This window comes from Diplotaxodon limnothrissa, linkage group LG4 (assembly GCF_057381915.1).
Source record: "Diplotaxodon limnothrissa isolate DT_005_m linkage group LG4, D_limnothrissa_male_GT1.1, whole genome shotgun sequence".
NCBI classification, from domain to species: Eukaryota; Metazoa; Chordata; class Actinopteri; order Cichliformes; family Cichlidae; genus Diplotaxodon; species Diplotaxodon limnothrissa.
The window spans coordinates 20,703,115-20,717,789 of record NC_140599.1 but is presented as its reverse complement, the minus strand read 5'-3'; the positions used below and the strand labels follow the sequence as shown (position 1 = coordinate 20,717,789).

Below are 14,675 nucleotides of genomic sequence, written 5' to 3'. Positions count from 1 at the left end.
TCTAAAGGAGATTAACGTATTTGTATAGATCTAGGAACTATTGCACACACCCAAACACAATTTGCAGGTTGAAGGTAAACCTGCGTTGACTCTTCATGTTCACAGGTGCAGGAATGTTCTTTTTACTGGCCTGGGCCCAGTGTTCGTCTTGCAGATGTTCAAAGATTGCTTTGTCTCTCCTTCAGTCTAAAGAAATTCTCATTAAGTCCTAAACCTCTTTCGCCTGTGGTGGGAAATTATCTTGTTTGACTGCTGATTTGTGTTCAGAGAGTTTTGTGCATCATTTTCTCTCGCATTAAACTTGACTTGATGATGAACTATTCTCTAATGTAAATCATGCAGGTGGACAGTACTGTAAATATGCAGAAATGAAATCACTGTACAAATTGGTTCAAATGGCTCATTTCGTACTTATATACCATATTGTTAAATAAACCTGTGTGCCACAGACTCTGCCTCGAATCTTTCTGCATGGGGGAAATTCGTATGTGTTCAGCAGCTGGGCTGATTTTTATTTGCTCAATCATTTCTCTATATTAAAAAATAAATAAATAAAACGATCCATTAGATTTTCATCAGTTGCGTGTGGAAGCTTGTTTGGGCCACTGAAGAATTTGTTTGTTTTGGTTTTTTTTTTTTTTTTTTTGGGGGGGGGGGGGTTGCCCTCCTTAAGTCAAGGTTTCAGGTAAATTCAAATGATCACTGACATTTCAAACTTAGTTGGACATTAACATTTTGAAATGTGTAACCTGAAATTTTGAGAGATGATGAAATTATGAGATGTGTAACTTAAAGTTTTAAACTGATAACCTGAAGTTATTGAGATGTGTGAACTGGAATATTGTGAAATGTAACTCAAATTTTGAAATAACCTGAAAATTCGAGGTAAGATTTTGAGAAAACTGAATTTTTATGTAGGTAAGAGGACAAATTGAAATATAAAACTTGAAATTTGGAGATGGGTAATTTGAAATTTTTGTTTTATTTTTTTTCCCCAGTGGTAACGACAAGCTTTCATAGTTTCCAAGAGTTTATTTTGATGTGAGAACAGGATCAAGAAAAATCTTCACATTTAAAAAATATGAACCATCAGATTTTTGCCATTGACAATTTGAAATGTAACAAATTGTTGCAAAAAAAAAAAATGCTGCTTGCATGAACATAACGCACTACTTTTACATTCTGTTTGACCTTGAATTGTAAATTGGGAACAAAGAAAAAAATCTAAATTTTAAGTAATCAGAAAACTCTAATAAATAACCGTACTAAAGATGAATATAAATATATACACATATAATATACACAGGTGATTAGCCGTGTATTATGACATAAAATTATGCACTTACAGTTTAAAGAGCATCCTATTCTCATCAGGCAGATTGCGGTCGGCCTTTTGGCGTCATTATCGCGCGCAGTCGCAGGTCCTTTTTCCGCTGTAGTTCAGCGTGTGTCCCTGTCGGTCAGTTGACCTGTCATTTGTTTCGTCTTTGGGTCCCACCTGAGTGTCAGCATGTCCCGCTGTCTCGCGCTGGCTCGGTTCGCTCTCGGTTCCTCTCAGAGGGCCAGCTCGCGGCTGGTGTCATCTACACGGCTGAGCAGCCGACCTGTCTCGCGCTCCTTGACTGGAGGTAAGCTGTGCTTATTAGCCAGCCAAGTTAGCCTAGCCGCCTAGCTGACAGCACCAAGATTTCAGTTAAATGTAAACTCTGCTTCGGCTAACCTTTGTGGCCATGTTTTATAAACTAACCTGCGGCTCACGTGTCTTACAGTAGAAACCGATTAACGGTTAAAAATGAATTTAAAGCGATTCGCTTATAAATTTTATTGCATGGTTACATCACACTAAACACAATAGATTTCATTTATCGTTTAATATCCCCCATCTTTGAGGAAAGCTTACAGAAGTACCATACCATAAACCCCTGAGAACCGAGGAAAAAAAGTGTCTTTCAGTTGAACCTTTTTGGTAATTTCCTGCCTCTTTGGAGCAAAAAGAGGCCACCCAAACAAATAAGATATAATTGAAAAGGCCAGGATGTTCTCAATTGAGAGGACACCAGGACTTAACGTTACTGTTACACAAACACTTAAAAACACAAAGGTGAGACCCTTATTTTTTTTTGAAAGAAGGCTCATGCACACTGCTCAAACGAGTAAATCCATTTCACCTGCTTTGTTTCAAATCAAAGTGGCAGCAAGATGGAGCCCCCCTCCCCAAAATAAGCAATGGTTGTGCAGATGTTGACTACAGACCCTTGCTCGGAACTTACTTTTCTCTAGTTTTGCTTTTTGCTGGTGTCTTTGTGAGTCCTGGTAGCATGAGACGTCACCTACAGCCCAACTGCAAAAGCCCGATCCTCTCTATGCTTTAATCTGCTTCTCAGTACACCTGGATACAGGAGTCGAGCTACAGCATTTTGAACAAGCAAGAGATGTGAACGCAGAGCCTGACTAATGCCCAAATATAAGCTAGTGTGATAACTAAGCCTGGATGACACGAAGCCATGAATCACTTTCTTGAAGGTCTGTTTTGCTGTAGGCAGCATTCGGGCATTGTTTGGGTAAACTTGTGGCCTCAGAGGGTTAAGTAGATCCTGATTAGAGAGATGATGAGGGATCTAAAATGCTACTGCTTCCCTGTTAAATGGCCTCACCATCTTTACTTGTCATGCCATCAGGTTTGTCGGTTGGACAGCTGCAGAGGTGGAGCAGTCGCCCCAGGGTGTGGAGTTCGCAGCAGGCCTGCCTTGGCGTTAGCCCACAGTATTATTACAGCACCCAGGAAGCAGAGAAAGAGCCAGAGGAGGAGCCTCTGCACAATATCATCAGTGATACAGAGGCTGTGCAAGGTACTGGGACAGCTGCAGACATATTTCCTATGAAAGCTTGTTCTCAAATTCTGAATGTTGCTCTGCCTTTGATCTTTCAGGTAGTTTCCACAAACATGAGTTTCAGGCTGAAACCAAAAAGCTGCTGGATATTGTCGCCAGGTCCCTGTACTCAGAGAAAGAGGTGATGTAAAGTTGGACAAAAGCTACTATCATTACAGTTTACCTTCACTGCTCTCCTCTGACTGACTTGTCTTTCTTTCAGGTCTTTATCAGGGAGCTCATCTCTAACGGCAGCGACGCACTGGAAAAACTGCGCCACAAATTGATATCAGCAGGTGGTGAAACGGCTCCAATGGAGATCCACCTGCAGAGTGATGCAGCAAAGGGCACCTTCACCATTCAGGTACACCTGTTTACTGACTTTAGAAGTTTTGGACAAGTTTTAGAACAGGAAGAGTAACATTAGATCAGAAAGCGAGTCGTAATCCTAGCAGATCAGCTGAGCTCGGTGCCAGCAAAACACCAGCCGATGGCTCAGCTGTTACCTTTCCATGTATCCAGTCTTAACCAGGATAATTCTAAATTTGTTCAAGCTGCTTTGCAACCCATCTCCACCCCAGGTCCTCCTCTTTTCTTGCATTGTTACTTACTTAAATCAGTAGCATATCTCTGCTTTTTGTACTGAGATCCATACAGCCAGCTATAAATAACTATAGCAGGTTGTTCCTAGTGCTTCTAGTGCACTTGAAGCCCTGAGATGGTTTACTGCCCCCTGCTGGTAAATGGGATACAACACACTAGGATAGCTTAACTCTTGAGTGACTGATTTCTATATTCAAACAGGACACAGGAATCGGCATGAACAAGGATGAGCTGGTGTCTAACCTGGGCACTATCGCCCGCTCTGGTTCTAAGGTGAGTGCTTCATTGTGACATTACTTATCTGATATAGCGCTCCTGTTTGGCTTTTAAAATGCAGCATCGTGTTTTCTGATGCTCACTCCTTCTGTCATTATTGTAACTTTCTCCCCACTGTAGGCGTTTTTGGACGCTCTTCAGAACCAGGCGGAGGCCAGCAGCACCATCATTGGTCAGTTTGGTGTTGGATTCTACTCCGCCTTCATGGTGTCCGACCGCGTGGACGTGTACACTCGCTCGTCTGAGCCCGATGCACCTGGATACAAGTGGTCCTCAGATGGGTGAGAGCAAAGAGTGGCTGTAGAGAGGTATCCTTGGTTTGAGAAGGGCTGCTGTGAATCAGAAGTGTAATCCTCAATATTTCACATGGTCTCCCTCAGCTCTGGGGTTTTTGAGATTGCTGAAGCCACCGGCGTTCAACAAGGAACAAAAATCGTGCTCCACCTGAAAGACGACTGCAAGGAGTTTTCCTCTGAGGACAGAGTTAAAGGTAAAAGTGCTGTCGCTGCTTTGGTAACTGTAGGACGGCTGCAGTGAGGAGACGTATTCATGCATCAGTACTTATTGTTTCTGTTTCAGAGGTTGTAACAAAGTACAGCAACTTTGTAAGCTTCCCCATCTTTCTGAATGGACGGAGGCTCAACACTCTGCAGGTGAGCTGCTGTTCTTCTGTTTTGGATGCAAAGGTTGTCACTGAATGGTCCAACCTCACAAAATAAATGGCACAATTGTACAGTACTGTGTAAAAGTCTTTAGCCGCCCCTGATTTCTTGATATTTTGCCTCCAAGGAGCCAAACGTTTGCTCCTTGTGTTTGTCCTCGTACCTGACAATTTTAACCAGAATGTTTTTGTTTGTTTGCTTTTTAACCCTGACCTAGGAATTATTTATTAAAAGGCACTAACAAATAGTAAAACTATCGTTATTTCTTTATTTTATTTTACCTTAGTTTGTTGTACAAGTTCCAAAAAAACAATTCAGTTAGATTAAATGTTTTCAAAAGTGTAGTTTTTGCCGCTCAGCCCTGAAAGGCTCATGGGGTATTGTCATCACCCGACTGGGTGGACAGGCATGTGGTGTGGACACCTAAGTTTGTGAATTTAATAACTTGAGAAAGAGGTGACGTAGGAGCTTCAAATTGATACCATGGGGTGCATCTACTAAAATACCTGGACGAGTTCAAATCTTGGTGACCTCAACCTGAAAGTCACTGTAAGCTTTCCGAAAATCTGGTGTATGGGATAACTTAAGAACAAGACGACGTAGGATTTTGACATGAATACCATGGGTGTGTCTACTAGGAGGCTGAGGGGTAGCACTGTCAGTCATTAGTATTTATTTAGTTAAGTTGAATTTAACTGTAATAATCTTGGTGTCTGTTTATAACAGATGACTTGGCAAAGAACCCGTTTTATATTGTATTTTGTGGCATTTTGTTGCTAGCATAAAAATCCAAAGACAGCAGGCATAAAATAGTATTTTTGCACCAACAAGCTGATTCCCAAAGACCTCTCAGCCCAAATTTGATATACATCGTAGCTGTGTATGTTGTGCAGTTTCCTTAAAGAATTTTAGGCACCTGGGGAGGTGGGAGACAAAAGAAGAAGTATTAAAGAAATGTAATGATTTAACTGGGTTTTTTTTTACCTTTATTTATACAAGTAGTTTCATTTAGACTCAGTGTCTCATTTACAAGAGAGCCCTGTTTCAGACAAACATATTAAAATTACGACAATGAAAATAATAATTTTTAATAATCGCTGTCTGTCTTCCTTCAGGCTTTGTGGATGATGGAGCCGAAGGAGATCAGTGACTGGCAGCACGAGGAGTTCTACCGCTACATCGCTCAGGCTTACGACAAGCCACGCTACACTCTGCACTACCGCGCCGACGCCCCGCTTAACATCAGGAGCATCTTTTATGTCCCCGAAGCGGTGCGGAGTATTTCGCAATGCAAACTTTACTTCAGTTGCTGTTTGGTTGCAAAGCTCTGTGAGAATCTTCATTTAGGAAACCGGCTGGTGTTCAGGTCCAGTACTGATAGATGACGTAAACTTTACAGCTTTATAAATTGTTCTTTAGCGACCTTTCAGCAGTGTTGAGTCGAGGAAGCTGGTTTCCTGTAACGTGTGTGACAAAAGAATGTATTTGCCAACAGAAGCCATCCATGTTCGATGTGAGCAGGGAGATGGGGTCCAGCGTGGCTCTGTACAGCAGGAAGGTCCTGATTCAGACCAAAGCTACTGACATTTTGCCCAAGTGGCTGCGCTTCCTTCGAGGTTTGTTCCTCCTCGAATGCTTCTAGCATGCTCTGTATTTTTTTCTTCACGCAACACTTTGCAGAATGTTTTTGTTTTGTTTTTAGGTGTGGTGGACAGCGAGGACATCCCTCTGAATCTGAGCAGAGAGCTGCTGCAGGAGAGCGCCCTCATCAGGTACACTAGCAGTAATGCAGCTGTTTTAGGAATAAGTTTGGTTTAATGAAGGAAACGTACTGTACTCCATATCTGTATTTTTATTGTGGAACTTACTCTCCATTAATCAAATAACAGTCCCTCATGTCTCAGGCCACATCTGCATACATTTGCATTTTAACGGGGCGATAGTGGCTCAAGAGTTGGGGGTTCGTCTTGTAATCGGAAGGTTGCCGGTTCGAGCCCCGGCTTGGACAGTCTCTGTCGTTGTGTCCTTGGGCAAGACACTTCACCTGTTGCCTACTGGTGGTGGTCAGAGGGCCCGGTGGCGCCAGTGTCCGGCAGCCTCGCCTCTGTCAGTGCGCCCCAGGTGGCTGTGGCTACAATGTAGCTTGTAAAGCGCTATACAAATACAGACCATTTACCATTTTAAAACGGTGTTTTAAAAAAAGGGACTGAATTATCTCCCAACACGGCTGTAACCACGCATCTCATTGACCGCTCACCTTCTTCTGGAAACCGCTCCACACAGAGTTTCGTGACCTCAGAGGAAACGACTATAGTTCGTTACAAAAAAATCTCCTCTAAAACATGCATGTGCAAAATCAAAGCCATGACGGTAACCTGTGCTTTGACTATGCATTAAAATAGACGTTTGACATCACTAGAGCATATCAGCGAGAAGACTGACCCCTTACACTAAAACCGTGCAGTCAATTTTTCCGTTCTTCGCTTGTTCTCCCCTCGATGTTTGCTCATTTCTCTACCGTCTCCTTTCTTTAGGAAGCTTCGTGATGTTCTGCAGCAGAGGGTGATCCGCTTCCTGCTGGACCAGAGCAAAAAGGAGCCAGAGAAGTACAGCAAGTTCTTTGAGGACTACGGCCTCTTCATGAGGGAAGGCATCGTCACCACACAGGAACAAGATGTCAAGGTTTACACCAGAGCTTTGCATTGAAATGACACAGAACTTTAAAGGTTAGCAGAAACACTTTGAGTCTGAGTCATGCTCCGTGCCCTCGCTCTTTGTAGGAGGATATCGCAAAGCTGCTGAGATTCGAGTCGTCGGCTTTGCCGGCCGGCCAGCAGACCAATCTGATGGAGTACGCGTCCCGCATGAAGGCAGGCACGCGTAACATCTACTACCTGTGTGCCCCCAACAGACATCTCGCAGAGCACTCCCCCTACTACGAAGCCATGAAGCAGAAGGACATGGAGGTAAGACTTGGACTCGAGTTAGCCAGCAGCCGGGTAACCCGAGCTGATCATTATCCTTATTAATCAACAACAGGTGCTGCTTAGAGCTTCACTATAACAAACTGCCGTGTCTCCATTTGCGTGCGTGCACGTATGCAGGTGCTCTTCTGCTACGAGCAGTTCGATGAGCTGACCCTGCTGCATCTCAGAGAGTTTGACAAGAAGAAGCTGATCTCAGTCGAGACCGACATCGTGGTCGATCACTACAAGGAGGAGAAGTATGAAGACAGCAAGCCAGGTGTGCCCGTCTTTCACAAGAGCCTCTCGCTGTTGCAGCTGTAGACTTGACTCCTGCTCATCGTCTTTTCTTCCTCGCAGCATCCGAGCGCCTGACGCAGGAGCAGGCTGACGACCTCATGGCCTGGATGAAGAACTCGCTTGGACCCCGTGTGACTAACATAAAGGTAAGAGAGGAACATTTGCATGCCTGAGATACCTGAAATGACTGTTTCTGAATTCGGCTGATGGGTTCTTGGAGGCTTGTTGGTCGTCTCTATCCGCACCTTCGATCGCTTTGTTTCCTTTCTTTTTTGTCCTTTTTCTTTCTGCACAGTTGTAGATTTGTAAAGTTTTGTGGGAAGAGCGTGAACTTTAGGTCCTGAAGGAGGGTATGATGGGAAAAGTTAAACACTTTTCTAAAGTGCTGGTTAAATCAGATTGGGAGCTGTGGTGAATGATCGGCTGATTTCCTGTCACGGACTCAATTTTAACCGTCGTGTCGGTAAATAAAAACCAATGATGTGGAAGCTTGCTTCCTCTATGTGAACTAAGCAAAGTGTGACTAATTCTGACACAGTTAGGGCGACTCGGACCTTAGTTTTTACGTTCGTAAACAGATTACAAGCCAACATCTTCACAGAAGCTCCAAAGCTTCACGTCAGGAATTTCAGGATGAAATCGGCTTGAAAATGCGATTATTTGTGAATTTGACTCAGTTTATAATGTGAATACATGAGAGACATCAAAGTTCAGCACAACCAGGCTTTCTTTGGCTCAACAAAACCTAAAACCCCAGGTGGAGAGAACGGGTATCACTACAGGAGTAATCAGCTTTCTGCTTCAGGCTCTGTATGAGGAGTTTTGTGGGTCATGGGACTCTTCTTTCACACAGTGATCAGTATGAGTAGCACCTGCTCTAATCACAGATGTTATCAGAGGGTGATAATGAAATGGTGATTAAAAATCTATAAGGAACATAAAACACACAAAAAGGACGAGACAGTCCGAGCAGAGGACAGAAGATCGTTAATCAGAGGACAGGAAATCACCTGATTGGATTTTTCTCTGTACAGAGTAGTAATAAAAACATTTTAAGTTAATCATTTTAATTGCTTAATTATTATCAGTGCTAATAAGGTGACGGCTGCACATTAAAGGCCTGAAACTTTAAACTACATTTAAACATTTAAGGTGACTGTCACACAGCGTGGGAATCGATTTGGCTGAAAACGATTTGGCACATTAGAATCAGGTTTCACATCATCACCTGTGGCGGCAGACGGCCGCCCCTCGCTGAGCCCGTTTCTGCTGGAGGCTTCTTCCTGTTAAAAGGGAGTTTTCCTTCCCACTGTCGACAGAGTGCTTGCTCACAGGAACTCACCTGATTTTTGGGGTTTTCTCTGTAATTTTGCAGGGTGTTTAACCTTAACTGTTGTTGTGATTTGGTGCTATATGAATAAAACTTTAAGGGAAATGAACATTTACACATTTCCTGCATCATTAAATGGACATTCCAGTAACAATGGGCGTCACAGTTTGTCCTCGGTTTTGGTAACAACCATTTCATGTTAAGCACCTTTAGAAACAGATTTAAACGTCTCTTTGTTACCACCGTGTGCTGTAGTTAATTTTCTCCTCTGGCACTTTAGCTGACGCCTCGTCTGGACACCCACCCGGCCATGATCACAGTGCTGGAAATGGGCGCCGCACGCCACTTCCTCCGCACCCAGCAGCTGGCCCGCACTGCTGAGGAGAGAGCCCAAATACTGCAGCCCACACTGGAGATCAATGCAGGGTGTGTGTGTGGACAAATTGTACTGGGTGGAGAGTGGGAGAAAGTGGGTTTTTGTGCTCTTCTGACTGCGCTCTGCTTTCTCACAGACACGATCTGATCAAGAAGTTGTTCGCACTGAAGGACACAAACTCTGAGCTGGCTGGATTATTACTGGAGCAGGTACTGTGCTCAGTTATTTCATCTCTATTTGCTCTTTGCCCATTTTTTCCATTAATGATTTCTAAACCAAAAAAAACAAAAAACGCCATATCACAATTTTTAACACTTTCCTTATATTTAGAAGAACAAAAATGAAATGTCAAATGTGTTTTAATGAAAAAATAAAGGCTGCGTTGTAGTGCTGTCAGATACTGCAAATTTTGGTAAATACAGGGCTAATATTGCCAATACCGATACAATAAGCATGTTATTATCAGTGTAAAACGTTGCCCAGCCTTTCTCTGCAGGCAGGATGCCATTAGCTTGTTCACTGGAGAGATTTTATGGTAATTTGTTTTAACTGGTAGCAGTGCAGCTTCTATAGTTTTACTTTTATTTTTTCCAGATCTATGACAATGCCATGATCGCAGCCGGCTTGAACGATGATCCTCGACCGATGATTTCCCGCCTCAACGACCTCCTGACCAAAGCTTTAGAGAAGCACTGAGAGCGGCCCGCAGACACACTCTGCTTTGGTGAAAGCGGCCTGTAGACTGGAGCATTCGCAGCAGCTCAATGGTCGATAAAGCCAGAGAACTAGACTTGATAAAGAATACGCCACCTCTTTTCCCCTCTCAAGACTTTCATTTCCACCGGTGCAGCAGGCGTGAAGGCTGAAACAGGAACTGCCTGAAGATTCTCCATAAACACTTCAGTGTCTCTGCGCTTTGTGTTCTTTGGTCATGGTTGCACCGGTCTGTTGTTACAGTGTGACTTTGCCATTACACTCACTCTTAGTGTACTTTCAGTTAATAGCCAGGCTCATTCTTAATCACATCATGAATACTCCAGGCTTCTCAGTGAGCGCTGAACTTCTGATGTGCTGCTGCCAGCTGGACTCATCTTAAATATCTGATATTTTTCCAAGTTTGGATTTATAAGATTTATTGGTCTTCCTTTTGGAAATGTGCCACTAAGTTTCCAGATAATCTGGTTTTTCAGAGTAACAACCTCGTCTTTGAGGTACAAATTGTGCAGAAAAACGTTGTCCAGCTCAACCACAAGGACACTTAAGAGTAAATCTTCACCTCTCAGCACATTTGAAATTCAGCCTGGTAGTTTGTAATCTTTTGCTGTTCTCACTTTTTTTGCTTGAACCATTTTTCTTACGCTCGTTAGTTTTGCGGTGTTAAAATGTTTCTGAGCAGCGGTTTGCGCTCGTACTCTGAGACTCTGCTGCATTCAGGAAGCGGTAAACGTCATTTCAGATAGTGTGAGGATTTATGGAGTCTTGTCAGCAAATAAACACTGATTCAACATAATGCCCGGTTAAAGAAATGAAGCTGTAATCTGGAACTTCTTTAAAATACAATTTTACTGCATTTCAAAGTAACATCTCTGCTGTGAGAGAGAAAATAAGATGAACCTCAGTTTTAAGACTTCATCCTTCTGTGTGCAGTCTGTCTGCACGGCTGTGTGACCGCACAAGTTCAAGTGGTTCTCAGGAGTTTCTCTGTCCACCGTTATCAGCACTGTCAGTCCATTTCAACCACATCTGGGCACTTTGACCCATCAGAACTCCCGCCCAGGCTTCCTCTTCTTTTGTGAGCCGTCATCGCGGTCTCACCTCCAGACTGTCCGAGAGCATCGAATCCCAGAGGAGCGTCAGGAGAGCTTATCTATGTTTTCTAAGAAGCGTTGGGCCCACCATTCATCCAAATCTATGGGCACAAAGTCTGAGAAGAAAACAGAAATTAAACCATTAGATACATCTTTGTCCATGGCGTGGATGGTTGAGAATAAATGTCAAAAGGATGAAAAATAAAGAACCACTAAATATTACGCTTTTCTCTTCATCTATAAAATTTTCCTTACCACCTATTCAATACACTACTCCACTGCTGCATTTAGCCCAGTGGTAAAAGGTAATCCACTCAACCTGTGAGCTAAACCATCACAAACTGCAACAACAGCATTTTAAATGAGTCTTCGGTGCCCTCTTGTGGTCACAAGGAGGAACTGCGACGGTGTAGTAAATTCAAAGTAAACGCATTTTTAAATCTCATTTAAAAATAAAAGAAATGAGAAACGTAAAAACTTCAAAAATAAATACTAGCATCTTTTACATCAAGCTGTCTTACATAATGCTACGATATATATTTAACACTGCCGACTTTTATCAGTTACGTCTGCCTGCTGGGAATCTAAAGTGATCATCGCCTTCCGGTGGTCATAAGGCGGAACTGCAACAGCTCAGTCACACCACCACCGAGTTGTATTTAATGTATTTTTATTTGACTCATCTTATTCATGAGTTTTGGATTTTTGTTCTGGGCTAGAGGTCTTAGTATTATTATGATCACTGTTACATTTAAAAAACCTACAAATACCATGAAAACGTGTGTGAGCTTTGCCTATGCATTGCTATAATAAAATTTTAGAATGAGTCAACAGATTTGACCCGTGACTTTGGGCTATGCTATTTGGCTGTTATAAACCAGTGCGACCTTCTGCACAGGTTGCAACAGTTACAGGCCTGTGAGCTGCAGCTAGATGAAATATGATTGTTACACTTGCACTAAATAAATAAAATCTCAGGACTTTTTTTTGTCACAGTGCGTAAAAAACACAGACTTGGGGTCTGAAGATAACACAAAAAGGAAAAACAGTAGCTATACTCACCGTCCATGTGTGGGCTGGGAGTGGCCTCTTTATAATGCACTGCTTTCTGTGCAGCCTGGCCCACCTCCTGCTGTAGCACCTCCTGCCAGGCTGAAAACACAAGACTTCGGTCAGTAAAGCCACCATGAACACCAAAATGTCCTCTGTCCAGTCCTACACTCCAGGGCCACACCCACAGTGCCTAACAAGTAAAGTCCAGCAACTGTTTCAGAGACATACCTCTGACCAATGTTTGTGTTCCAAACAGTGAAGCACGTGGTCACAAACTGTGTGTGTGGTTGTACACTACGATTGAGTTCAACTTTGGCAGCTGTCTCCAGGTCACGACTTTGAGGAGCCCCCAGTGGATACGTTTGATTATACAATTTGTATTTCAGTGAACAGAAAAGAACCAATCCAACCTGAACAGAAAGGCGGTGTCAGGCCTACTTTGTGCCCTTGTCCAGTCAGTGCCAAGGTTACTCAAGTCGTTTATGAGCTGCTGTGACTGAGCTTCAATGCCAACAACAGGACACACAGTGTAAGAACCACTGAGCCAAGTGGGGGATCTCCTGGAGACCTGCTGGGTTTGTGAATGTTAAAAAGAAGCCCAAACTTCAAATCCGGGTCACCAGACCCAACAATCCTGTCAGAACGCTTTGGTGCTCTTCTTTAAAGTGATGCCTAGATTTAAACCCCAAGCCTGAAATGTCATTTCTTTCAGCACATGTGCCAGCGTGGGTCAAGAGGAGATTGATGTGGGCGTGAGAGCATTTTTCTGCTCAGTGCCTATCAGTGTCAGAGCAGCTGTGTGGGTGAGGCCTTGGAGGGAAGAAGGGGCTGGTTAGCATCTTGATAGTAAAACAATGTCATTCACAAAACAGCAAGTGAGGAATGGGTGTAACGGTCTCTCACTTTCTTACCCTCAGAGACAAACTTGACATTTTCTTCATGTGACGGGGTGAAACTCTCTTCGTGATGATTGTGTGCAGGCAGAGCTGGAGCAGGGTGATGGTATTTCTTACCATTCGGACGGTTGAAAACGATCTTTGGAGCGGGAAGTCTGAAAGGGGGACAAGAGAAGTACTGTGTTGATTTCTGCAAGAAAGAAAGTGCTCATTATCATTCCCAAGCAGGAACTTTCTTAAGTGATATCCTATATCCAAGAAAGGCTGGTTAAGCAGGAGTAAGAAGTTACAACAGCTGAATGAGGGACCTTGTGATCCAAGGTCACACACACATGAACAGGGCCAGTCTGCCTGGCTGGTTCAAACCAAAAATCATGAAAACCCAACAGAGTAGGCAGGCCAAGCTCAGAGAAAACCAGAGCGGAGTTTTATTCAATCACCAAGGCATCAGCTGATGAACAATTGCTGCGGTCTCTAGCTGATGACGTCCACAGCTGCTAGGACACAGTCATTCACAATCACAACCAAAAGTATCTGAAAAAACTATAATGCAATCATTTCTTTACAATTATCTCCTTTCACGACCTGTGCACCTACCCAGGCATATTCCAGGACGTTTGTTTGTGCTTGAAGTCACTGATTTTGCTGTCCAGCTGCTGTGTGGGCCCTGGAGAGCAAGACAAAGAGGATAAAACAACTTGTTATCAGCAGTCCGGAGAGGTGAAAGTGGGTTTTCCGGTGTGCCGTGCTTCATAGTTTAGCCCCACAGTCTCACCTGTGCGTCGCTGCGTGACCAGTTTGCTGGGACCTCTTGTAATTGTGTACATCATGCGCGGGCGGCTTCACCTGTGATCCCCGAGTTCGACACTTTGAAGTGTGAAGCGAAGCACGTACATCCAAGAAGCTCTTCTGATGTGAGAAGCTGATCAATCCACTGTTCGGTAACCTCGTGAAGCAGAGCAGTGCGCCACGCGTAAAAAACACAACAACCCCAAAAACTAGCGACCAGTGCACAGTCAGAGTCCCGTCTCTCCGTGTGCCCCGATCACTCACAAAATGTAAGTCACTTTGGTGCTAAGGTGTCCTGGCCGGCCACAATGTCACATAACCTGAAACAGCGGCAGTCATTCGTAAGACACGAGACGCACACGGTCACCGTCTCGACGTGCCTACACGCCTCCTTTGGCGCTTTAAAGCGACAGCGTCCCCCGAGTGTGAAGTGAGACTTGCAGAGGTGTAATGAAGCTTGTTTCACTAATTTGCCTCAGGTGAGAGCGAAAAGGCAGGATGATTTCACGTTATCGCGATGATTCGGCCTCAGTGTGACGAATAAGACACTAAAATCGGGTCAGATGAGTGACGTGTATGTGCTTCAACAAGCAGCAAATGCGCCAACGATGTCTGTGTTTACAGTACACACAGGTGAGCACAGGTGCACCAACAGTAACACATCTGTGGGAGTTCTCCCCCAGTTCAATTCTGAGGCTTAAAAAGTTAATTTTGTGCGTTGGTCTGATATTGTTTGCAGCATTTCGAAC

At 43.7% G+C, this 14,675-nt stretch overlaps 2 protein-coding genes across 2 annotated transcripts; one reads left to right on the top strand and one right to left on the bottom strand.

Annotated features, from left to right (window-relative positions):
* The first annotated feature begins 1,450 nt into the window (after window positions 1–1,450).
* Window positions 1,451–11,395, top strand: trap1 (TNF receptor-associated protein 1). Its single transcript, XM_085351616.1, has 18 exons — window positions 1,451–1,628; window positions 2,679–2,849; window positions 2,930–3,012; window positions 3,094–3,234; window positions 3,675–3,746; window positions 3,870–4,030; window positions 4,130–4,239; window positions 4,329–4,402; window positions 5,527–5,682; window positions 5,907–6,027; window positions 6,114–6,183; window positions 6,946–7,093; window positions 7,192–7,377; window positions 7,516–7,654; window positions 7,735–7,820; window positions 9,285–9,430; window positions 9,517–9,589; window positions 9,975–11,395. Exons 1-18 carry the CDS (start codon window positions 1,511–1,513, stop codon window positions 10,074–10,076), a joined length of 2,157 nt encoding a protein of 718 aa, XP_085207742.1. The 5' UTR covers window positions 1,451–1,510; the 3' UTR covers window positions 10,077–11,395.
* On the bottom strand, window positions 10,901–14,240 carry LOC146633709 (MAPK regulated corepressor interacting protein 2-like). The gene is made up of 5 exons (XM_085351617.1): window positions 13,913–14,240; window positions 13,735–13,804; window positions 13,153–13,292; window positions 12,251–12,340; window positions 10,901–11,304 (listed from the first exon to the last, which is right to left on the bottom strand). Exons 1-5 carry the CDS (start codon window positions 13,965–13,967, stop codon window positions 11,234–11,236), a joined length of 426 nt encoding a protein of 141 aa, XP_085207743.1. The 5' UTR covers window positions 13,968–14,240; the 3' UTR covers window positions 10,901–11,233.
* Between the last annotated feature and the right edge of the window lie 435 nt (window positions 14,241–14,675).